The sequence below is a fragment of the Chelonia mydas genome, chromosome 18 (assembly GCF_015237465.2).
Source record: "Chelonia mydas isolate rCheMyd1 chromosome 18, rCheMyd1.pri.v2, whole genome shotgun sequence".
NCBI lineage: Eukaryota > Metazoa > Chordata > Testudines > Cheloniidae > Chelonia > Chelonia mydas.
The window spans coordinates 21,472,844-21,497,874 of NC_051258.2; the positions used below are offsets into that span (position 1 = coordinate 21,472,844).

At 53.3% G+C, this 25,031-nt stretch overlaps 1 protein-coding gene across 3 annotated transcripts in view; it reads right to left on the reverse strand.

The window, feature by feature from the left end:
• Nucleotides 1–637: 637 nt before the first annotated feature.
• GPR153 (G protein-coupled receptor 153) overlaps nt 638–25,031 on the reverse strand; it is a 46,266-nt gene continuing 21,872 nt past the window's right edge. For 2 of the 3 annotated variants that reach the window (XM_037881281.2, XM_043531838.1), the window contains exons 3-6: nt 24,142–24,571; nt 11,032–11,221; nt 10,321–10,505; nt 638–8,145 (exon numbers count right to left, since the gene is read on the reverse strand). In XM_037881281.2, coding sequence (XP_037737209.1) covers nt 7,378–8,145; nt 10,321–10,505; nt 11,032–11,221; nt 24,142–24,571 — 1,573 coding nt within the window. In that variant the 3' untranslated portion in view covers nt 638–7,377. The remainder of the gene's footprint in view (nt 8,146–10,320; nt 10,506–11,031; nt 11,222–24,141; nt 24,572–25,031) is intronic. The other variant, XR_005222739.2, reaches the window with a different exon arrangement.

Below are 25,031 nucleotides of genomic sequence, written 5' to 3' on the forward strand. Positions count from 1 at the left end.
TAGGGATTGTACTTGCTGGCAATTCCTGCAGAGCAATCAACAGATAGAGAGGGTTGAGTTAAGCTCCAACTCTGGGGCAGGTAGATGCTGCTTGCTTGGTATCTGTTCTGGGGACTTCAGGTTCTGGTGCCTTTCCCCAGCACAAAGCTCGCCTGAGGGGAGTCAAACACATTGAAGTTGGTACATCCAGCACTCAGCAATACAAGGAGCCATTCCCCACCCCCAGGCACGACAGTGACATTGAGAGGGGGAACATTGCAGCCGACTGCCCAGAAATTCTTACTGATGTAAACAAAATGCAGCTGGTTCTGTGGGTTTTACATCACTCAGTTCTGTGTTGGGACGAGCATGCAAGCCCCCTGGAGCAAATGAGAGCAGAAATGGGCCCAGGACAGAGTTTTGATGATTTAAGAGTAGGAGTTTCCAAAAGTGGGAGTGCAAGTCCTAGGGAAAGTGAATGGGACTTCTGCTGTTCCTTTCCAAGTGTGGGGTTTTCAAGAGTACCTCAGGAGCAGGAATTGCTTCCCACTGTTACACTGGGGCAGGGTTATGAGAATGCAGGAAAACTCTGGCCTGCACCTGAAGAAATAGAAATGAAGTGACGTGACAATGTATATACCAAGGAGCAAGGTGAATGGAGTGTAAACAATACGGAAGGAATTTTTATTCAGTCCTTTACAAAGAGAAACCCTCAAGTTGTCAAAAAAGAGCAAACTACAAATGAATCAGAAATACTGTGAATAAAATGCTCTAAACTTTATACTTAAGACAAATCCACTTATACCAATAGAAAGAATTGTTGCAAAGCATCAACATCACTGACAGAAAGGAGATCTTACAAATGCATAGTACACACAGAACAGTTTAAAGAAGTAGTTTGAGTTCCAATAAAAGTACCTTATTGGAATTTACAAAACATCAGTCATTATTGTGCAATAAAAAGACATTGTCTAGTTATCCCGAAGACCAGAGCAGCCTTTGTATTCTTTTTTTTTCTCCAAAATTCAGTAAAAATCAGGACTGGCTCTCTGTGATACGGTGGCACGAAACCCATTCTTTTCAGAACATGGCCTTTTGACACTACAAATAGTTAAAAAGATACAGTACTACAAATTGTTAACAACCGCTTAAAGCCTCGTTCTCCCCTGGTTAGAGGTGAAACACAAAGAGGTCACCGATAGAATTATTAACAAATGACCAGCATCAATATTTTTAATCCTTAAAGGCACAACATCACTTTCTGGTGGGGGAATTTTATCAATAGGAACAAAACACCCACCCAGACGCTCTGTTTAATCCCTTGTTTCTAAGTTTGTGGTTCTTTTTTTTTTTTATTGCAATTGAAAAATGAATTAGTTAGAATGGTTCATTTAAACATTGAGCATTCCAAATTATAAGCATGCCTCACACCTGTCCCCTAGACACAGAGACTCTCGTCCCTCACTTAACAGGAGAAATCTCATTCTCTGGGAGCCTGTTGGGAAGAGCTGAAGACTGAGTATTCTTTGCTTATGACAATTAAGGATTCAAACGTGACACTGAAACAGGCTGTGTTTCTTTAATGTTTCATTCCTGGCTCTGAAGTTTAAGTGAAGTAATGGCAGGGTCTGGATTGTTCTTTTACGGTCAGGGTTAGATTTGTCAAAAAGAAACACACCTCAAGGCCAACAGAATTCAACGGGTGGCTCCAATTTCAGATAAGTTGAATTTTGGTTCCAAATGCATTTTATTTTCAGTCTGGTGCAGTTGGCAACACTTTACTAGTCTAATTTAAATCAGTCTATTTCAGTAAAATGTACTTGCATTTGTATGCTTCAGCCCATCGATGACACCACACAACTGCTGCTCTGTCTGTTGACTCTTTCACTGCAAAAGGCAGCAGAGTTTTCTGGCGATCTGTTATAGACTATTTCTTGCAGCGGAGGAGGAGTCTCCCACCCCTTCTTCACATTCACGCAAAGCAGATAGTTTAGCCACATGCTTTCCCTGGAATTCCTTCCCCATCAGTGCTGATTAACAAGGTACCAGGGGCTACACAGCTGCAGTTCAGTACTCTCACCGTGCAGGGAATTGGGGCAGCTAACGGCATCCTTCAAGGAGCTGGTAACAATGGTACTTTGCACTCAAAAGCACTTTTTCTTGAGGGATCACAGCCCCGTGAAAATGGCAAATGTTACTAAACTGCCACCACATCTGAGGAAACCGAGGCACAGAGGAATGGTGACACCTCGGACAAGTCACTTTTCCAATGAGCGGCAGAGCCATGAACAGGATGGAGTCCTGCCTCGCAGCCCCTCTAGACCCAACAGGCCTCTCTGTGTGGAACAGGAAGGTCATCAGAGAGATGCTTTCTATTTACCCCCACCCCAGGGCAATCGGTGCTGTTGGGAAAGGAAATGGCAGAGAACTACAGGGCAAGGCAGAGGCCCTGGTCACTGTCTTGTCAGCTCTGCTGAGCATGCTGCTGACACCCTTCAGTGCTCACTTGCGAGCTAGCAAAATCTCACGTACTAGAAAATAAACAGCCAGGGCACAGTGTCCCGTCAAAAGTGCTACTGGTAAATTTTCTATGGCATATGTATATTTTCTGTTCTTAGACAGCTCCTGCTAGCATCGGGGAATTTTATCTGAGAGTGTAGCTGGTCTAACTCAAAGAAATGCAAGAGTACATGAAACCAATGCATGCATGTTACCATATTTTACAGTATATATCAGGTTACATTCACACAAGCATAACATCACAGACCAGGGAGGGAATGTCCCTCGTTATGCAGCACATGGGGACTGCCCGTGGAATATGGCATGCAGCTTGGGGCATCCCCATTCCAGGAGGCTAAAACAAATTGGAGGGGATCAAGATAGAGGGGGCCCAGAGGATGATAGGTTCAGAGGGGCTGCTGACCTAACCAGAAACACTGAAAGAGCTAAGTATGAATAACTCAGCAGAGAGACCAGTAAGAGGGGCGGCAGGGAACAGCCACAGTGTAAGTACTTGACAGGGAGCAGTACCAGTGAGTCAAGAGGAGAGCATGAGTTTATCAAAGGGAAAGTTTAGGGTGGAAGTCAGGACAACTGTCCTATCGATGTTGATTGGACTCTGGAAGAGTCTCCCCAGGGAAAGAGGGTCAGCACTTCATCGGGAATGGTCCCTTGAAATGTGTGTTAAAGCTAAACAATCTGTTCCACTTTGTATTAACCTGTAACACTGGGAATACCTTTCCCAGACCTGCAGAAGAGCTCTTTGTGGCTTGAAAGGGTCTCTCTCACCAACAGAAGTGGGTCCAATAAAGAATATTACCTCACCAGCCTTGTCTCTCTAATATCTGGGGGCCAACACAGCTACACAACACTGCAAGCAGTAGGTTCTATAGTCAACTGTGAACTTTTGCAACAATGATTCTCCCTCTGTTATAGGCTGCTATTAAAAAAACACAATATTTATCCCTTCCACGCCATCTGGAAATGTCTATCCTTGGGCTCACGATCAGAAATGACGACCAGCCATATGGCTTCTGCTCCACAAATGCAGACCCCAGGGTAAAAATGTCCGCCTACTTCCAGATAACCCCTCTAGGAGAGAAGAGAATTATGAACATCCTGGCTGCCGGGCAGAAAGGCCACATCTCTTCTTAGCAACTCGATGTACAACTTGCCACTTCTGTCCCTGCCACCTGCAATGGCTGGTAGTGGGGCAGAGTGGCCCAATCCAGGCAACTCGGAGGCACTGGTAGCTCCAGGGAGCGCCATATAAAAAATGGCAGGGAAATCCCGATGGCTCTTACCTCTCCCCAGCCATCAAAACAGCCTTTGGGGGACTGATTCCTAAAGGTGTTTAAAATACACTGCAATCCGAAACTAGGTGTTACTTGTTCACAGAACTCACCATGCTCCAGGTTTCCTACTTCCTGTCGCAAGTCAGCGAGGATTGGGAGTCAAGACTGCAGGGCTGTCCTCCTGGCCCTCCTCCCTGTGCAATTTGGGGGCAAGATGCTTCTCATCTCTGTGCCTCAGGGCTACAGAGCAGCACCAGGTTAGCTAAAGTGATGTAGTTAAACTGGTACAAAAGGCTATTCGGTTTGAGCCAGGCTTATCTCAGTTTAGCTGAAATTGACTAGGAAGAGGGTTAAACTAAACTGGAATAAGCCACTACTGAACCGAAATAAAAGGGTCCACACAAGCAGGTGCAGGGCAGGGGCCCAGTCCTAACATCAGAGCTCACCCAATCCTAGGGGAAGCCATGCTGCACCATAAGCAGTCTGGACACAGACAAGGACTCTACCTCCCCATCAGTAAAATGGCCCAATTCATGTCTGTTTGCAAAGCACTCTGGCTCCTTAGGAGCGAGTGATGTGCTAAGCACTGCCAGGGAGTGTGTGTAGCGCAAACACAGATTTCAAGAAGCACATGCTGAGGGAAGAATTGAGAAGAATTGAACAGAGAAGAATTGAAACTCTTTGTAAGCCAGACGCTGTAACTCTCAAGCCCCAGCCTGCACCCAGGAGTTGAAGAAGAGAGGGGGGTTACAGCGAGAGAAACAGGAGTAACAGCCTGGAGGGTGGAAGTCAGTTTGGTGGGTGGATTAACTGATGGCCAGAAATATCTGTATCAGAGGTGCAAGCCAACTGGAAAAGGAAACAAGATGAGAACCCAGCAGAAAGCCAGCCTCTCCCCCTACTCTGCCATCAGCTGATGCACGTAACAGGAAAGGGTGCTACTGTAGCAGGGGCATTTTGGCTGTGATGGGAGGAGCAAACTAGACTCTTTGCATGGGCAACTCTCAGTATTTTCCAGGGTATTGGAGGGGCTTGGGGAAATAACCAATGAATGTTTCCGTTTTCTCTCTGCCTGTAATAGGGGTTTTTTCCTATTAGCCTAAATTGTATCCCAGTTATGAACTGCAGTGCAGGGCAGCGAAGCCTTCCACAGCTCTGAACTGGTTCCAGGAGCTAGCAGCCAGCATGGCAGCGCAGGGACATATGCATTGCGAGCGCCGGATACACAATCAGCGCAGAGCGGCCTGCCACCGTGGTACCAGCGTTCAAGTGGAAAAGTCAAAGCAGAGATCCATTGCCGAGGCTTCAGTTCCCCCCATTAACAGCGTTCGGACTGTGGCTGGGAAGGGAACAGCAATGGCGATGCCAGACCCATGCTTCTGATTGCTGCAGTTGGCGAAGAAGAGGCGTGCGGGGGGGGGGGGGTACCAGTCATCACCAGCTTTGTTTTTTCGCACTTCCAACATTGCTTGTTATAGTTTTAAGGACACAGAAATTAGCTCCACAGAGTGAAATTTCGCTTGTGTCTGTATCAGCCGTGAGACCACAGGGCACAAGTTAGCGGGATTTCACACCATGAACCCAAAGGAGCAGAGGCACCAATTCTCCAGTCTCATGCAGTTCCAGAGCAACAAGACCGAGGTCTGAATGAACGCCCAAGAGCAATGGAGCCTCGTGTGAGCCCGCGCAACGCATGGCTCCTCGGGCTGGGGCAGAACCCCGTGAGCAGTCTCGCTCTCGGAGCTACGACTCTCAGCCTCGGCAGTGGGTTATGAAGATGTACTAAGCGAATCACAGATCTGTCTGTAGTAACCGGCCACTGCAGAATCCAGAAAACTGGGCCCAGTTCACTTAGCCTGTATTAAAGGTGGCCTCTGCTCTTGGCCCACTGGAGCCAGTGTCATGAGCTGAGCAGGTACCAATCTTCTCCTTCTTTTCCCCTAGAGAAATCAGGTATAAAATTTAATTCACAGAATTTAGAAAAAATAATAATGAGGGTTGGAGTATTACAGAACACTGAGCCCCTTTCCCCTTGCCTGGCCCTGGGCTCTCTACGCTTCGCAGCTTAGTTCGAGGTTATTAGTTCCCTTCCCCGGTGCCAGACAGCGGACGCACATGCACCCCACACGTGCTCAAAAAGCAGCACGTAGACGTTCGTAAGGGTCACTACGTCTCCCCACTAGCGAGAGTCCTAGTAAAACAAAGGAGCTCACAGAAAGTCTCCGCCCCTGGCCTCCCCCCGAATTCTCTCGCTAATATTTCTCCAGGCAGAACACAGTGATCCTGACTCCTCCGCGTTAGCTGCATTGTAGCAGAGCAGCAGGTTAACAGAGATGCCATTGAAATGGAAATGTCACCTCTTCTTCCCTCCTGACCCACCTCTCTGTGGCTCACAGGCAGTGCCGAGAAAGGACACAAGAGAGACACTGGTTTTGCCGGCGATTAACTCAGCCTCTCGCTGGCGACAAAAGCTTTTCAGTGTCTGCATTCTGCCGAGTGTATCAATGTTCCCTGCTAAACACACCCCATTCTTCTGCCCTCAGAAAGGCCTTGCCCTCAAATGCCGGGGCGGGGGGGGGGAGGCTGAGTTTGTCACCCCAGAGCAGTCTCTGGCTGGGTCTTGTTTTTACTCACATCAACAAGGGGAAGAAGAAAACACCCTAATTTTTTCTAAATGTCAGAACGGAATCGGTTGGCTCTGCTCGGGAGGCAGCTGGTTCTGTCTGGAGCAGCCTGGACGCTTTGCGGCGGCCCAGACGCACAGCACGCGCCAGCAACAGCAGCAGCCGAGTGTTGCCGTAATGTTTTCTTACCTGCCATATGCTGAGCCCCCTGTTCCAGCTGACTGTGATCCACTACACTCGGGACTGCCCCAGCGCGCAGCCTGTTCCCAGAGCACGAACACGGGCCCGGTCGCACGGTTCAACCCCCTTTCCCCAGAGAGACAGGGAGTCCGGTCCTGGGTAAGCGACACACGCACACAGCAGCCCCGCGCTATTAGGCACTGTCGTGTCAGGCTACCGTGCCTTGGAGATAAGGCTGCCTCGCCTGGCGAGCCAGCCGCTCTGACTAAAATGAGAAACACCCTTATTCGTCTCTAACGGAAACACGAGCCCAGCTTTCCACCCCAGCCTGAAGAGGAGGGTACCGCGTGTTAGCGATCACTGGAGGAGACATGCTGCGCGTGTTACAGCTACTAACAAACGCCAGGAGAGACTGTGGGGCTGCGCTAAACCCCCACCAGCCTTTTGCAGGCAGCGCAATCCTGCTGCCCGGGATCAAGCAGAGCATTCGCTCTGGGCTGCAGCACCCGCGCCGATCCCCCCACCCCGGGCGCCCCTGCCATCCGCACACGGAAAGGGTCTGGAAGGACTGTGCTGTGGCTTTGTCCACCTGAGTAGGAATTGCAAACGTTTTTACACCGTCCTCAGATCAGACCTTCCTCTAGCAAGTCTCTCTGCCTCCCTTTTTTTATGCATGAGAACGACATCGGATTTCTTTGGTGCTTTGCCCAGCTCCCGTTACTAAACCAAGACCCCATCTTTGACCGACGTCAGGAAAGCCGCAGAAAACCAGCACCCACGGCAGCGATGGCGCTGGGGCCCTAGGAGGCCGAGCCGATGGAGTCGGAATGAAATGTTATATACCCAGACGAAGCAGAAGGGGAGCTTAAAAAGCTAGTGGTGCTTCCTTTGCTCCCACCTTTCTGTAGATTTTCCTGCTCCCCCCAGGAGATGCTCAAACTCGTCCGAAATCCCCCTGACTCGGAGCAGCTGCTGCTTGCTGGGCGGCTGTCCAGTGCCTGGGCCTCCCCTCGTTCGAAGGGAGTTTGTCCCCTGCAGGGGTCTCTGTTTCCCTCGGGAAAGAGGCACCTGGGGTCCTCCTGGGCGCGCAGAGGCCTGGGCACAGTGAGGCTGCAGCCCTTCCCCTGCGCCGAGAACCTGCGCAGCACCTGAGGCTCCCGCTCAAAGTCGGTCAGAGGGAAGTTGGAGCGCACGCTGGCCTGGGGCAGAAAAGCCTCAGGGAGGAGGGAGATGGAAGACGAGCGCATGGGGCTTTTCCTGGGGCTGGCCAGGGGGCTCTCGTCAATGAAGTTCACCACTTCCTCCTTGCTGAAGCACTTGTACAGGTCCTCGCGGGAGAGCGGCTTGAGTGAGATGACGCTCTCGGCAGACTTCCGGCGCTTGCGGTAGGGGAACCGCTCCTCGTGGTAGGAGGTCAGGCTGCTCCTCCTCCGTGCATGCCGCGGGATGAGGAGGTGGGCCAGCCCGGCCGCGTCCTCGCCTGCCCCCCAGCGCTGGAGGTAGGCTGAAATCTGGCCCGTAGTCCAAATGTCCGTTTCATCGTGAGAATAACGCCTCAGAGGCGGGACCTAGAGAAGAGGGGAGAAAGCAACACCACAGGTCAGCCTTCCCACCTGGCCTGGGAGCTTCATCGTCAGAGCTACGGAGTCACGTCAAACAAAACATTCACGGCATGTCAATGACTTGGTGCTGGATACAAACAGATCAGAGAAAGTCCTGACTGCCTGGTGCTCCTGCCGGAGGCCTGGGCAAGCTGGACGCAGCGGAGGGCCAAGCAGTGCTCTCAGCAAGTCTCAGTGCAGAGACGCGTTGAGCATCTATGGTGCTTCCTCAAGAATTTTCCATGCGGGTGGCACAGGGAGGGTCTAACCCCTGGGGAGAGGTTCCAAAGGGTCCTGGCACCATGACTGAAGCTAAGGCTGAGAAGGACATCCCGTTCGAAAGCCATGTGCTTCCAGCTGACCCCTGCCGAGTCACTGTGCTATGGCGTGATCTCCCATGCTGCACAGAGGCAGGATGGTGCGATGGACGGGACACTGGACAGGGACTCAAGAAACCTGGGTTCTGCTCCTGGCTCCAACGCTGGCTCTCTGTTTGACCTGGGGCAAATTGCTTCTCCTCTCTGGTCTGCGTTCCCCTCCCGCCCTGGGTCTGTTGGGATGATACGTTCTTTGGGGCTGTGTTTGAACAGTGCCGGGCCCAGTGGGTACTGGTCTCAGTAGCACTACTGCAGTGCAAATGAATAACAACTGATTGCTGGGAAATAGAGAAAATGGAAATGGAATAGGCGCACACAAGAGCAATGAACCTGTCTGCCCAGCTTCTTGTATTCGCAGCTGCTCCAATTTTAAGTAAGCCTGTAAAGTTTTAGGACTCAACACGGGTTCGGGGTGTCGATGCTACCGCAAAGCGATTCTGAGGGAATGATGCTGACATCTGTTGGTTCCACTGGGTCTCAGAAGCAGGCAGTAAAATACAGAGCAAGTCGATTACACACAGCCTTTTGTAGGACCATCTCTCAAGCTGTTTTGCATGCAATAAAAGACAGTCCAGAGGTGTGTCATTTGGACAAGGCCTCATCTTGCACAATGTTCTTTGCTGTTTTAAAGGCAGAGTCTGGAATCACAGCAAATCTGCTGTGGACAGATTCAGAGTGTGCTGTACCCTGGTGGTGTGAGCTCCATTTCAGAACAGTCAGGAGCATGCCACAAGGGGAGCTCCAGCCAGCTGTTCTTGGGCCGAGACCCCAAAGTGTGCACAGCCTGATTGGTGCAAGCAACGGCCAAAAGTTAATTTGACATTTACAAGGAAACTCCACCTATCCTTCAAAATTGGACGAGCAGAGTGAATTGACGTACTCCAGGCTGAACTCCTGACCAATATTAAACCTTTTCTTACAAGTGATTGTGTGGAGCAGCCGGAGTGCAATGGGACAGCTGTGAAAATCGGTCATGCCCTAGCAAATCCTGACTGATTTTCCACCAATCAGAATGTGACACATTCTGGTAGGTTTGTAATTAATGTTTATAAAAACTTCCAATAAATGAATTATTACTTGTCAATTGTTTAATTCCTCAGGGCTGCCCTCCTTCGGTGTGGTCAGCACTATAATCAAGTATACTAAAAAAAAATACAAACAGAATAAAGTGGGGGAGGGGAGGTTTGCATCTTACAAGGTCACTGATCAATGCGAGAGCATACAACAGCAAAGCAGCATAAGCAAAGGTCAAGCAAGGTCTCACCTAGGGGTCAGCGAGCCAAGGGACAGTTACTTTGCCCAGGGACTTTAAACGGCTCCAGTAAAGGCCAGTCCATCTTTTATAAAGTTACTTTGCTCCCATTCACCTGTCTCCTGCTCATCCTTTGCTGCGCTGCCTTCACCCACTAACTTTCCACCGAAATCCATGGACTGGTAAGACGTGCTCATCAACACAGCACCCACTGGGCTCTTCCTGGCTGTGCCTGGGACACAGGGCAGGCAAGCCAGTGCTCTCTGTCGGGACACTCGATAGCAGGCAAGGTACATTCCCAAACCGGACAGACATGGACTGTCCAACAGGAGTGAGCTGAATGTGCCCGGACACACCTGCCAGCACTGCAGGCCCCCATTGCACCTGGAATGCTGAGCCACAGCCAAGCGATTCACACTTTTTTTTAATGCTTTGTAGGCACTTTCTCTTTCCAAGAGCATGTCCCAAGACTGCTCGGAGGGGAAGGCTGCTGCCCATCCCGGAGCCCATTACCTGCAGATACTGCATTTTGTTCTCCTGCACCGATCGCACCGGGTACACCTGAGGGATTCCTCTCTCCAGTGCTGAGAAGTCGTACTTGGCAATGTGCTCCAGCGCTAAGATGTCCCCGCCGTAGTTATAGTCGTAAGGCCTCTCATACAACAGGTCGGTGTGAATTGCACCATCCAGGCTGGTCTCTGCAAGGGGTTGGTGTCAGAATTAGTTTGGAACAGAAATAAGCACATGCAATTGAGACCCAGGAGGGAGACGTGGTGCCCTGGTGGGCAGAGCTCTGCCAGCGGGGTCTAGGCAGGAGATTCTCCAGCAATACCCAGGGCGCTACGTCATCGACTGTTCTTAGCCCGGAAGAATGTGGCGCAGTGACACTTAATGGCATGTGGGTGCCTGGTAACTCCAGACAGGAGGAGACTCCCGGCAAGTGACCCGCTTGCCCACCACCATGCATGGAATCATCTTAGTTATGTCTGGCTTTGGCTGACTGATCACAGAAAAGCATTTGCAGCCACTTCATTGCCCATCGCTCAGCCCTCTCTACCCCCATGTTAAAACACAGAGGGTGCATTGCGACTGGCACAGCCTGCCGCTCTGCAGACATGGGACAAGCACCCAGGGGAGGGGTAGTGCTGTGGCGGACACAGGCTGGCCCAGGCAGCTACCCAGGGCATGCATCACGTGTCAGCACAGGGAGTTGCTCGCTCTCACCTTCGTCTGCGTCGTCGTTGGACATGACGGCCACGCACTTCTCCCAGATGGATCTTACGTCTGCTCGGTAGCGATCACAGGCCCAGAGGAAGAGGGGGAGGAGCAGGGACTGGATGACCGAGCACCAGAGAACACACACCACCATCCAGTTGTAGGACGTGTCAGACTTCAGGCTGGCAAAGCTCACCACCTGGGACATCAAAACCCCCATGCGTTAGTTACCCAGAATGGCACCATCAGTGCTCAGGTGCTGGGAGCACGGCCCCCAGACTGGCCTGTCCCATCGACTCAGGGCCTGTGTGGGACGCAGAGGTTAGTGCTGTGCTCTGCACAAACAGCGGCCCAGGTTGGATCCCCAGGCCGGCCGGCTGGCTGAATGCTGTGGAGATCTGGCCCGGGGCTAGCCCTAGGCACTGCTTTTCAGCAGACCCAGCTCCTGGTCCCTGGGCTGGCTGATAACTGCTCTGGGCAGGCTCCAAATGGAGCCCTACACAGCCCCGCAACCCAGAAGCCTCCATGGGGGTGGGCAAGTCCTCAGCATTCAAGCCGAGCATCCCAACCCTGTCTTCCCTTCTCCAGGAAGTGGAGGGCAGGGACACCTGGGAGGCGCCGGTACCCAGCACACACAGCTGCTCTGAAGGCCCTGCCTGCACTGCTGGGTGTTGTGTTTGGAGGGCGGTTCTTACAGCTGCCACATCAGGGCCTTGCTCAGGGAGTGTCACGGTCCAGCCGGCATTCTCCGTCACTCTCTGCATCAGCCACTGTCTGGTGCCGGGACGCTCCTGAGCGCTCAGCATCTCTGTTAACACCGAAACAGGCCTTCGTGCATCTGATCCAACTGGGTAACCACCGCTTGGGGCGGGGTGAGGCTGGAAGAGGGGCCCTGCTAACCGGCCTTCTCAGCTTTGCTCAGCAACCTGTGAAAGCCTCCAGGCACCTGGCAACCTGCTCCTCTCAAATCCATACAAGAGCCCAAAGCCCAGAGCAGCCTTGCCACGTGGGGCAGGCTCAGTTCCAAGCCTGCAGCGCCCCTCAGAGAACAAAGCCTCTGTCTGCAGCTGCCTCAGCTTGGGTCCAGTTTCCAGACCCGCTTGGCACACACGTTGCTTGATGCAGGGGCACTGCCCTGATGTCACCATCCCACTTGTGACATCATCGCTAGTCTCAGGGTAAGGCTTATGAGGTCATCAGGAGGATGAAGGGAACAAGCAGCGGGGTCCAGAGAACCCGGAAGGGACAAGAACTATGGAGAACAGGAGCAGTGGCAGATGTGCCCCGGGGAGATTCCCAGTTCCCCCGCCAGCGCAGCGGGTACCGAGATAGCGGCTTGCATGCAAACGGGGCAGGAGAGTCTTTCACACCTTGCACTAGTAGCTCAGCGTGCCCAGCGTAATTCACGCAGGACAGTGACGCAGCCCACCCCAGCTGCCTCCAGCAATACCAGTCTCGCCGAGAGCAGCACTGACCAGGGCTGCAGCTGGCAGAGGTTAGAGGGCAGCAATCCTGCTGCCATCAGCCGCAATGCAGGCAAACAAGTATCTGCCCTTTCTCCAACGTTTGCTTCCAGGGTCTTTAAAGTTCAGTTCTGTCTGAGTCACTCATGCAGGAGTTTCCCTCTCCCTTGCTTCCCAAGCACCAGAGCTCCCTCGATCGTTCTCAAGCTCCCCACACACAGATTCACGGGCATTAGCCACTGCTCCATCCCATCAATGTGGGATTTCACCATCCCTGCCTGGTCAGAGGGAAGCAGTGTGTGTCCAGGTGCAAAGCCCCTGCTAAATCCTCCTTGAGTGGAGAGAGTGAGGAAAAGGCAGACTTCCCCTCATCCGAGAGCCTGGTTTCCATGGGTGCTCAGCCCCCCAACTCCAGCTGAAGGCAATGGAGCTGTGGGCATGCAGCATCGCGGGGATCAGGCAGACAGGTGAGACCGAGGAGGCTTTGCATCGTACTAAGCTCCATGATACTCACTGGGGTGGTTTTGTGTTTACCCAGAGGAACTCCTGTACAAGCTTTGCAGCATCAGCCTGCTGGTAGCTACCTCCCTCTCCATCCCCCACACTTAGCTCCCACATTCATCAGCCAATCAAACCGCTGCTGAGCAGCTGAAACGCCATGCTGGTCTCTCTGCGACTCCTGTTATCGAACGATGATCACACAAAAGTCATACACTAGGGACGCCCCATCAGCCACACAAGTTCAAACAGCCTTTTGCAGGCACGGCGCCCCCAACCACTCACCCTGCCATAGGGAGGAGGCTGGCTGCAAAACCACATCCCCTCTTAACACACCTGCCTCCTCCAGCCAGAATTAATGGCAGCCACCCCGACCTTTACGAGGGCACCACACGCCAGAAAGCAGGCAGCTCACGCAGCCACTCTGCCGGCAGCAGGGCAGGGACCTCCCTTCAGTGATTTGCAGACACAGTCAAGACCATCCTTCTGACCCAGAGCTGTACAGACGGACTCAAACACCATGCTCCAGGCTCACTTGCAGCCAGTTTTCTCAGTGTCTGGGAGCTCAGTCTGCAAAATATAAAGCACTTGGCTGTGCCTTCCCAGACACAAGATTGACAAGAAAATGACACAGGCCAGCTCCAGTCAGATCACCTGCCCTGACAGTGGGGCTGCGGACGACACCCTCCTCTCCTATCCCATGGGACACCCTTCTGCCTCCAGCAGAGCAAGACCAGAACTGACAACTCTTGCCCAGTTTCAGCCAAGCACTGCTAATCCAGCTTGACACACGTGCTGGCTATTAGGCAGCTCCCTGCTCCTGCAGAATTTGGAGAGAAGACTGCAGACTCTGGACAGAACTTCGAACATTCTGTCGGCTTCTTGGGACAGTAAAAATTAGATTAAAAGAGGGCACATTGTCAGGGCCCTGGCGATCCTAAAAGATGCACGTGCTGGTTCTCAGCCTGCGACCCAAGCCCTGCACAGCAAACACCCTCCCGCAGAGAGTATTTTTCCTGTTTTAATGCCCAAACGTAGCAATTATTCAGTCTTTCCCCCTCGCTCCCAAAGGCAGAGCATTTCAGTGGCTTTTAGAAGCGGAATACAAGGCTTATGTTCAGAGCAAGCACACGCTCGGGGTTCAGTACGCTGACTCTGCTAAGCGCGCTTCATGCAGGTCTCAGGAGACTTCGCCCCAGTGCTGCAAGCGCAGCCAAGATGCAATAAAATTATTAATGCTGAAGGAGCTGCTATGTAACAGTAAGGGTACGGAGATGTAAGAGTTTTATGAACAGTGAGTGTGACCAAGTCAGCGAGGGGAAGTTCTTCTGTACTGGATAATAAGAATTTCCTGTATGAATGTGTTGATCTAGCTTAAGAAGAAGAACAAACAGAAATGCAAGCACATATTCTCCCCGGATAAGCAACCTCCCACCAAGCACTGTGGGTGGCAGTTACAAGGCAATGGCCTACTTCCAGGCCGAAGGGCACAGCTGGCTTGCCAGGCTGGGAACTAGAGAGCAAAGGACAGTAAAGAGTTAAAAAGCTCTTCTCTGGAGAAGATGGGTCAGTGAGTTCTAACAGGAAGACAAGCTGTCAGCCCTCCCTGGGAGACTGGCCTTTCCAGACCCAGGGAAGGGTAAGCCTCAGGGAGAGGCAGATCTGCGCAGAGGTTGGTTTATTGCTTTTAAGACCTGTTTTCTCTGACATGCTTTTGTTCTAGTAAATTATACTTTGCTTTAAGGAGGGGGTCAGTTCACCGGTTATCACTGTCATCACCCGGGAGGGAACAGACTGCAGGATACGACCCAAGTCAGATCTGCTGAGGCAAGCCTGGTTAGTACCAAGGGAATGCCAGGCAGGGCCCAGTCTGCGAATGGCAAAACCACGTGATTCCGCCCAAGCCAGGAGATGCCTCGAGGCTGGGGGCAGGGGCACTCCACGAGCTGAGGAGGGTCAGAGGTGCTGATTGCCTGATAACAGTGCAAATCCCCCCCCCCCCGCAATCTCCAAATCCATACAAGCAATGCAAACTGAAATGCTCTCTAGGTTTCCTGCTCTGGCAAATGGCTCCATGCTCTCCCCCCATCTACCGGAAAGGACACGGGGCCCATGGGTCATAGGCACTGGTAGTGCCCCAGCTGGTGTCATTCTCATCAACGGTCCAAAATCTTACATGGGAAATCAAGATTATTCCACCAAGGTCTCTCTTCGTGCGACTGCCCCCTCCCACTCATCAGCTGCTCCAGAGCACTTTGTAGCATCTTGGAGAGGGCAGCTAACACCAGCCTGCAAGTGAATGCAAACATTCGGCTGCCTCCCCTCTACGTGAACTTGCTCAATGCACTTGGAGCCTCCTGGCTATGGGGAGAGGGGAAGTTCACAGCACCCTTGCTAGGCTGGATACACAGCGATTTGGTCTGAATCCCGCAAGCTCACTGAAGCCCTCACTTGTCTATCCAGAAAAAACCCTAGGAGCATGGTCAAGTTAAGCACGCGCTTAAGCGCTTTCCTGAATCGGGGCATGAAAGAGCCCACTCATCTACACCCACCCTGCAAGGCTGGAATGACTTTTTGCATGTCAAAAGCATCGCCTGCCTCCCATCTACTTCTCTGAGCTTTCCCCACGCTGGATTCCAGATGGCAGACAGCAAGTCTGTACTGCTGGGGTTAGGAGTTCTTAACATGTTGCTGCTGAAACAAAAGGTTTATTAAATTAAAACAACCCCCTGCAGCATGCAGAGGCCATTTTCCCAGTGGGCTGGCGTGTCTACTGCCAGTTCCAGAGCCAATGAGCTGCACGCAACCACGGCTGGCCAGCCCTGCAGCCCAAACCACCCAATTATGAATGTTTCAGAATTTGGAAAAGAAAAATACAGCCAGAATATGCAAACTGATTCATATTAATCAAGACCAACTATAGTGCTTCCCCCTGTTAATTAATAGATCATTAGCATAATGGTGTAAGTCAAATTCATATTAACTTAATTTGATCTTTATAAATTGCTTAACATCGCCTGGCATGGAGTATCAGCATCATCACTGTTCGTTAAATCCTGCTTCAAGTAACATCATGAATGGGCTGCAAGGCAAGAGCAAATTCATGCTGGAGGAGGGGAGGCTGGCTCGCTCACCGGGGCAGCATTTGCATTTTTAACTTCGCTAACATAAAAATCAGTTTCGTGCTCGTCAGAGGTGCCCGATCGACAGTTTTGGACACTGCCGCCTTTTTGTACCAGGTGTATCGGTCCCCAGGGCAGAAAGAGCACAGGCCACAGCTGTGCAAATTCCACACTCACACCCCAACATGCCTCAGCGGGGCTAGGAGTAACATGCCCTGAAGACTGGAAGTGATCTGGGGTTGGGTCTGTCTGTACGGCACCCAGCACTATGGGCCCCGACCGTGATCTCTAGGTATTACGTCTTCCTAGGTGGCATCTCCATTCCTGGAGATTTGCAACCACGGTAGCTCAAATCCTCTGCTAATCTCTGTGGATGAATAGTCCACCCAGGATACCACACCATCCATCCAAGATCTTCTTTTCTGCCTCCTGTTCACCATTAGCTTTCCTTTTCAGTGCCCGTAAACATGCGGTGTCCGCTGAACCTTTTGCAATGTGCCCTGCAAATCCAATCTTTGTTTTCGTAAGATCGCTTACTAGCATTTGCTGAGTTCCAGTGGTGCTGACAATACCCTGCAGCATCCTGAACGAACCTTACGGAATTAAGATAAACTTTATTGAATTAAGTTAAATCTTATTGAACTAGGGTTAATATCTTTGGGTATATTGTATTAAAAATGCAGGTGTCTATGTGTTATTGTGGCACTGAATGTACCTTCTCTAGCAGGGAGGGAAATGCTAATGTACTGCCTCCATTATCAACCCCTGGAAGCCCCCCTCCCAGAGAGATGTAGGTACTAGCTCAAACTGTATTCTCCAGGGAAGAAAGGGTTCTTAGATAAATATCCTGGTTTTAAACTAGCTCAGAGCCTTCTCCCTGATCCAGCCAATTTGCCAAGGCCCCAAGCCTTAGGGTAGGGGTGGAAGGACTGGGGGCTAGTTCTGAGCTGAGGCTGTGTTGACCTTGTGGCCACAAGGAAACCCAGGGGTGGGGTGCTGACGGACAGCTCCTGCCAGAATCCAGGTTAGGGTTGGGATGAACCCTGGTAAGATTATTTGCATGCATGCAGGTTCTCTTATTGTCTTTAATATGCTTTCTCTGTAATGCTTTTTACCTTAAGAATAAAGCAGGCCTGCATGGGGAGTGCTGTGTGCTACCATATAACTGTCGCAGTTACACCTGTTAACTGTCTCAGAAGAGAAAGTGAGCAGGTGTCCTTGGGCCACCTTGTCTGTGCTGAGAATTACACAGAGTAGGCAGGGAACTGCACAGCATGGAAACACCCCAGTCAGGAGGGAGAAGGGCGTAGGTCTCTGCCCAGAAGGGCAACAGCTGGGGAGGCGGAAGTCTGAGAGCGGGTGCCCATGTCGGATTGCTAAGGGAAAATCCAGGTGCAGTTGCCCTGGATGGTGACACCCACCATCTCTAATACTTCTTCATTGATTACAGTCTAGCCAGGATATCTTCAGAATTATTCTGTACCACCATAATTCAAAGGATTGGCTTTATTTTTAATTACTGATTGTTTGAATGTCCAAGTTTCACAGCCAGAGTTTAACACAGACCAACTGTACGTTTTAAGAGACTAAGTCTTCAGATGTATATCCCATCTCATCAGACGGTTATGCTTCCAGAATCTCTTCTGGTTTTGCTATTCTGGGGCTGACTTCAGTATCTGATTGTCCATCTTCCGTAACGATGCTTCCTAAACAGCAATAATTTCTCACTTGCTGTATGGCGGCTTCATTCACTGGAACCTTGCATGTTTCCCAGGTTCTTTGTGCACCATGCTAGTTTTTGTCTTGTCCATACTCAACTCTAGACCCGATTCTTCGCCATAGTCATGTATAACCTCCACTAACTTCATCAGAGCGTCTTCTGAAGCAGCCAGCAGCTCTTGCCCTCTGCACAGCGAATGGTGCTCACCCACTCCAGGTGCTACCACAATACAAACGTTCATCAGCAATACAGAGGGTATCTGCTGCCTGCAGGTCAGTCCGTCCTTGGCCTCTCTGAAGAGGCTGCTGACGAGGGGGCCCAGTTAGGAGGGTGATGGGGCACCTGTGCACTTGGAAAGAAAGAAGCCACCAGCCGGTCCCCCTCCAGCCACTGACCACAAGGTAAGGGGGAGGAGACAGCGCCGTTCACCCCCAGCCGTTCACAGGAAGCTGCCCCAGCTGGCTCCCCGGCTGGCAGGCTCAGCAGAGAGGCCCAGTGCTGTTCCCTTCCCCACCCCCCACATGGCACCTCTAGTGCTGGGCTGAAGCACGTGGCGGAAGCTTGCACTGCCCAGCCTCACACCCAGCTTGGCCTGAGCTCCCCACTTCCAGAGCTGTCATTGCATTACCTTTCACTAGTGCAGCTTCCCCGGGGCACCGCCCAGGGACTTGTGCCCGCACGGCACCCGGAGAAAAGCTGGTCTCAGGGCGTCACTGTGGCATCCTGTTAGCTGGGGGAAGCACGGCCGGCGGACGTGGTGTCAGACACACCAGCTGTGCCGACACGGAGCTCGGCGCTAACCGCGTGTTCCTTACCACGGATTCTCTCTTGATGCCATTTCCCAGCGCAGACAAGCCCCGAAGGCTTGGGCTGCACTCAGCGGGTGCCTGCACGGCTTTGCTGGTCAGGGTGTGAAGGACGGACAGTCACCAGCGTCACGGTCGCTATGTTGACAGACAAGAACCTCGTTCGGGGAAGTGGCATTCCTACACCAGGAGCACTGACTCCCTGGCACGGGCTGCATCGGAGCTGCAATGTAACCGGGCCGCCAGAGGCTCCATGGTGCTGTCCTTGAATTCGAACTCAGAGCCTAGACACGAGTGCAATGGCTCCTGAAGAGTGCACTGCACCAGGAGCTCTCACGCATCCAGGGGGGCCCCGCTTACCAGCTGCTAACACCAGCTCCTCAGGAGTCTGCACTAGCTAGCAGGGCTGGCCAGGACTCTGGGGGAAGCCGCTGGATGCTGCTCCACAGCCAGACGCAGCCGCATTGGCATCTGACGCTGGGCCTCCGGCATGGGAGACCAGAACATGCCCCTGCAGGCACCAGGAGCAGCCCCTCGTCACAGGGGGAACATGGGAGAGGAAATGTGCGTCTCTTTCCTCCTTTTCGCAGTGTTTATTATGTAAATTCCAGCAGAGAACGTTCCCCCCTTAGGGTCTGACACATTTCGACAGCGAACACTTCAAAAGAACAAGGAGTCCTTTTTATCTGCTCCTCTCATTGGCACATCTCCTCCCCACCATGCGCCCCCGCGCACCTGGGGCATGCCTGGCCCAGCCGCTCCAGCAGAGCGCAGGGCCCACAACGCTGCCTGCTCCCCATGCCTCACCTCCTGCACATCCCCGGGGATTTTCAGCCCAAGATAAATTCTGCTCTGCTGAGGCTTTTTCCAGAGCAGAATTTTAAGTAAGAATCCTGTCAGCACTGAGCTATTTAAAAATCCCAGCCATCAGCTCCAACAGTCACATGCTCTCGGAGCCCGGGGTCATCTTTAGCACCTTCTAAATAAAATCCACTCCTCACTCGCACTCTTCCCCCGCCCCTCCCTTACAGGCACCGTTTAAATCCCTGGTTTCTGTCCCTCTTCCCATGTTCCCTGCCTCTCCAGGGAGCACCCTCCCCTCCCCCGGGGGGGAAAAGCTGGCCTGTACTGCCTTGTCTTTTGGACTGATCCACCCCGGCCAGGGATAGGCTGTGGGGTGGGTAGTCCAAAGAGAAGCAGCAGCTCTCCAGGAATGAGTCACTGACTTTGGAGGCCAGAGGGTAGCTCCCCTCAGCCACAAGAGGCTATATTTAGGAGGGGCTGGCGCAGGGCAGTCCTGGGAAACGTTCCGGTCTCTCGGCTCGGCAAACAGCCTGCCGCTTCACCAGGGCGTTGCCCTGCTGAGGGGCGGGTGGCTTAGCGAGAGGACCGACTGTCTGGGGCACACATCTCACAAGGTGCAGAGGGCCTCGGAAGACGGGGAGAGGGGCCCCGCCCCGGACCTTCAGGCACAAAAGGAGCCTGCCGTGCCCTAACACAGTCCTGGCTACAGAACTGTCCCCGCATTAGCCACACAGGGCGGGTGGTGCCCAGCCAGTTCCCGAGGTACAAGCTGCGGATGCACCTGAAGGGGCAGGTGCAGCAGTGGGAGGATGAATGGGGCAGCAAAGGGGGATGATCCTGCTGGTGACAGGTGGAAAGAGAGAGAGAAAAGAAAAACCAAACACAAAAAGGTGCCAACCCCCAGTGGAATCAGGCCAGATTTAAAGCAGGAACAATAAACTTGCTGCATTCAAAGTAGGCATCTAATGAAGCATGAAATATAATTTCAGGTTGCTGAATTAGTGACTGGTGGTGCAGAAAAGCACTGGATCGGCCTGGCTGCCTGTAAGCACAGCCTACCAACGACACCTACCCTGGCCTGCCAGTCTCCCACCCCCCCTCCGACTGCCCCCGCCCCACTGTGCGTTACTGTGCATAGTTCACAACGATAGGACATCAGCCGTGCAGCTCCAGAGTCACACCAGCGCCACTGAGAGCCGAACGTGGCCCCTCGTCTCTCCGGCGAGAGGAGCAATGGGAGCGTAGGGACAGGCAGGGAAGGTGAGTGCCAGAGAAATGGGCAGCGGGGCTCAGAAGGGCTAGCATTGCCCTGCCCGCCCACTGAGCCAGGCGAGAAGAATGTCTGTAAATGAGGAATCCTTGCTTCTCCTCCGCAAGTCCTCCAACCCCGATGGGGTGCTCCACTGCCAACATTCTCCACAGTCAGCACTGGCTTCATGAAGCCAGCCTCTGTGTCCCTGGCAGATTAAGGGACTTGCCTAAGGACACAGATTCAGTCAGTGGCAGAGTGGGGATAAGGGATTCCGGTACTACGGTGGCAGGGGCCACGGAAGTTGGGAGAGATGGAGCTCCGCTGTTTCTGGCTCCTAGGCCCCCTCTTAGCCCACTACCATCTGGCTGCTTTCTCAATGGCACAAACGCAGGGGCTCCTACAGCACCGGGGGGTCATGGGCCTGGAAAGGCAAATCACCCTCCACAGATTTAGCTCGTCATTTATTAATAGCCCTCAAGGCCAGCACACCAGGGTTCTCAGGAGCACTGGCATGTTATTAGCAGGCTGCAAAGCTCTGCCCCACCAGGGTGAACCACACCCCAGCGCCCACCTGGGGCAACATCTCCAGGGTGGCATGCAGTCACACTCTCCACAGGGGCCCCCACTTACTGACTCGTGGCTTCCGAGAGCGGGTATTATTTGCTGGCAAGGTGCGAATGAGCTGGCAGCTCAGGGAACGAAATCTCAGCCAGGCCACATGGCTCTGTCGTGTTTTGCCTGCACAACGCCGGGCCTTTTCAAAGGGCTTTAGCAAAAGGCCTCACAGACCAGCTTCCCCGCAGCAGCTCTCCATCCACTGCAATGCACGTGCACGGATTCTCGCCTTACACGGGTCCTGCCAGTGCTTCTCCCTTCTCTCCCCAGAGCGGCCACTCCCAGAGAAGCCAAAGATACACACAGAGTCCTGCTTAGAGGAGCTGCACCAGCTACCAAAAGAACCAAATGCATAAATGGGACATCCGAAGCAGGGAAATATGCATCTCTTGCCTCTGCTGGCCATTTCATAGGCTGCTTCCCATGCAGTAAATACAGACACTTATCACCCCCAGCTGCAGGATGTCAACACTGGGCCTGCCACATGTCCAGCATCATCTTAAAAGCCACAGGATTCCCATCCCCACTACACATGACAGCCACAGAATAAAGCTTTGCGGGCACTTGCCCAGACTGTTCTCAGTTCCACGCCCCTTTCTCTGGCTAACTCCAGATGCCAGGAGCCAGCAGCCGTCCCTGACTCCAGTCCTGTGCTCACAGCCCCCTCTTGTGATGGAGAGGAGGGGCTGGCAAGCCCCATGGCACGGGACCCACTCGCCTCCATTCTCCATCACAAGCCAAACATGGGAAGTGCTGGGGCAGGACCAATCTGAGGCCTCACATTGCTTCTGCTCCCTTCTGGGGCCTCGCTTTCCTTGCCCTAAAGCTGCAGGAATTCATCTGCACTCCTCCCTATCGATGTACTCACATGCCCTCCCCACCACCGTGGTTTGTGGGTCCCTCACTGGCGTCCCTCCCCCAACCCACAAAGCTGGGCGGTGCTACTGCCCCATGCTGCCAATGGGAATGCAGGCAGAGGGAGACTTGCCCAAGGGCACGCAGGGAGGCAGTGGCAGAGTTGGGAACTGAACCACATTCCCCAGAGGTCCAGCCCAGTGTCTTAACCACAAGCTCGTCCCACCCTGCCCCCCCACAAGGCTCCCCAACCCCCCCACAAGCAGATGGGGCAGCTGCACTATGCACTTGGCTCCTGCCTCAGCAACTCTCTGTGCTGAGTGGATTTGACAATGCTCAGGCTGCGGGATCAGACTTGCCAGCGTCCCAGCTCCTCTTCATTAAGGTTGATCTTTAATTCCCAGCTCCTCATCAATCGCTCCCGACGCACTGCCTTCGCTCTGTCCCTCCGCTTCTATTACGCAGGCAGGAGTGTATGAGAAAGGCGCTTCAAAGACATCATTATTCTGCATTAAACCATCTTTGCCATTTATTAGCCTTTCAATTCATCACATATTCTGGCTCTGGCTACATTCCTCCTCACTGTGCGCCCAGCCCATTTGGTTCCAGGCGTGCACATCGGTCCTGCTGTCTCTGCACCAACCCCGCTCGACCGCCCTGACAACGTGGGACGTCACTCGCTCCAGGCCCAGCGCTCCCTCCGTCCCACACAGCCCTGCAGACTCCCTGTGATTTATTAGCAGTGGAAACTCTGAATCAGAGAACTCCAGAAAAGTGCCAAAGTTCAAGGCACGAATCCCACAGCCTCCCCCTCTCCCTCCACTGCTGCGCGAAGCTGTTTCCTTGCTGATCTCACACATGCGATTCAGAGGCCAGTTTCGCAGGTCCGGGTCCTAGCAGGCTGAGAGCTGTGGTAGCAATGTGTGGTCACACAGAGCAGGAGTGAAACCCCAGGTCCGGGTCCTAGCAGGCTGAGAGCTGTGGTAGCAATGCGTGGTCACACAAAGCAGGAGTGAAAACCGTGCCCAGGAAAGAGCTGCAGGATCCCGGCTCCCTAGCAATGGTGCAGACACTGGCACTGAGTGGGGACCCAGCGCTTCCTCAGGGAGCCCGGCTGTCTGCACTCGCACCGCTGGGAGAATACGTGGGACCTTATCATGGAATTCCTCATGTGGAGAAACCTGCCCGGGAGGCAGGACATTCAGTGAGGTTCCCCTCAAGCAGCGTCCCCAGGCCCCTCTCTTGAGGGTGTAGGGTTTGCCCCATTGCCCCAGAACCCACAGCTCTCGGGGGATCTGCTAGGGGCCAAGGCCCTGTAGACCTGCGGGGGTGGGCAGTGGTTTCCACAGCACAGAGCAGCTCTAGGCCAGGAGCTATTACAGCCCTAGGCCAGGGGATGAGGGCTACAATCCCCCAGAGGCCACAGAGCTCCCCTTCCACACAGGCAGGGAGAGAACCCCTCCTCAGCTTGTCCTCAGAGCACGGCCTTGCACTCTGGCCCCGGCATTTCTGGGAACAGCGGCAGGACACCAAGGAGGGGGTGGCAGGGGAGAGTCTGATTAATTTCCTCCCTGGCCCAATTCGTTCCAGTACCCAGCCATTTCAGAAAACCCCAGGTCATTTGATTATTCTTTGTTAACGAAACATCCTACAGCGGCACTGTCCCAGTGTAACTACAAGAGAGCCCCATGCCTGGGGAGCACAAACACCAAGTCATGATTTCCATGGCACCACCAAACCTGCAGCCAGCACCCAAACTACCCCCATCCCCTTGTGGGATTGGAATGGCAAATTTCCACAGTCCAGCAGCAAGTGCCCCAGGGACAAGCCTGCGCTGCAGCATTTACCCTGCGCGAACGTTGCCTGAAATGCCCCCTCTGGATGCCAGAAACCGCCGGTCCGGGGTTGTACCAGCCTGGGCAGCTTTCCCCCTTTGCGCACAAGTCACTAATCCAACCCCTCCTGCCCCCCAGCAATCACTCACCAGGATGGGAAAGCCCATCAGGAAATCATAAATGAACACGATCCCGGTGACCAGGTAGGTGATTTGCAGAGAGGTCTTGATGGGCTCAGAGCCGTCGATGGATGAGCGCCGTTTGCCCTGCGCGTCCTCCACCACGATGGCAGGTACGTTGAACTTGTTCCTGTCGATGCTGTGCCCCATTTGGACGGAGAAGGTCTGGAAGAGGGCGATGCTGGTGCAGACGACGCCCATCGCCACGCTGCCACTGATGAGGAGCAGGAAGCAGACGCCGAAGCCCAGGCCGATCTCGGTGACGATGAAGCGGCAGTCCCTGGCGTAGAAGCGCTCGGTGGTGTCATGCCATCCGACTGCTGGCAAGGTGGAGAGGATGAAGGACACCATCCAAATGCCCATCACAGTGTGAACAGCTTGTTTCTTGGTATTGCTCAACCTGCAGTGGTGGGGGGAGACAAGACAGCATTCCTTGGGTACAGATGAGACCCGCAGGGCAGCGCTGGCTGGAGAAGACCCAGAGGTAGCGACTGCCCCCAAATGCCATGTCACCACCAGGGCAAAGGCTCTCGGGATACAAAGCTCAAAAGGAAAACAGCCTCGTGAGCCACCATGGTGCTCAGCCCAGCAGGCAGCAGAGCCGGGACCGGGTGGGAGGCTGACCCTGACCCCCTACTGAGGAGGAAGAGGGCGTGAATTATTTGTGCTTGTGTCAAACTGGCTGGAGGAGGAATTGAGCTGGGCACTCCATGCAGAGACCCTGGCCAGCTGTTCAGAGCTCGGGGCCCTTCCCAATCGATCTCCAACCTTGCGTCACAAGCGCCTGTCAGGTTTGTAACTGGTACATAACCCGCCCATGCGGAATTCACCTCCCCCGCGGCACTGCCCACCAGGGCCTG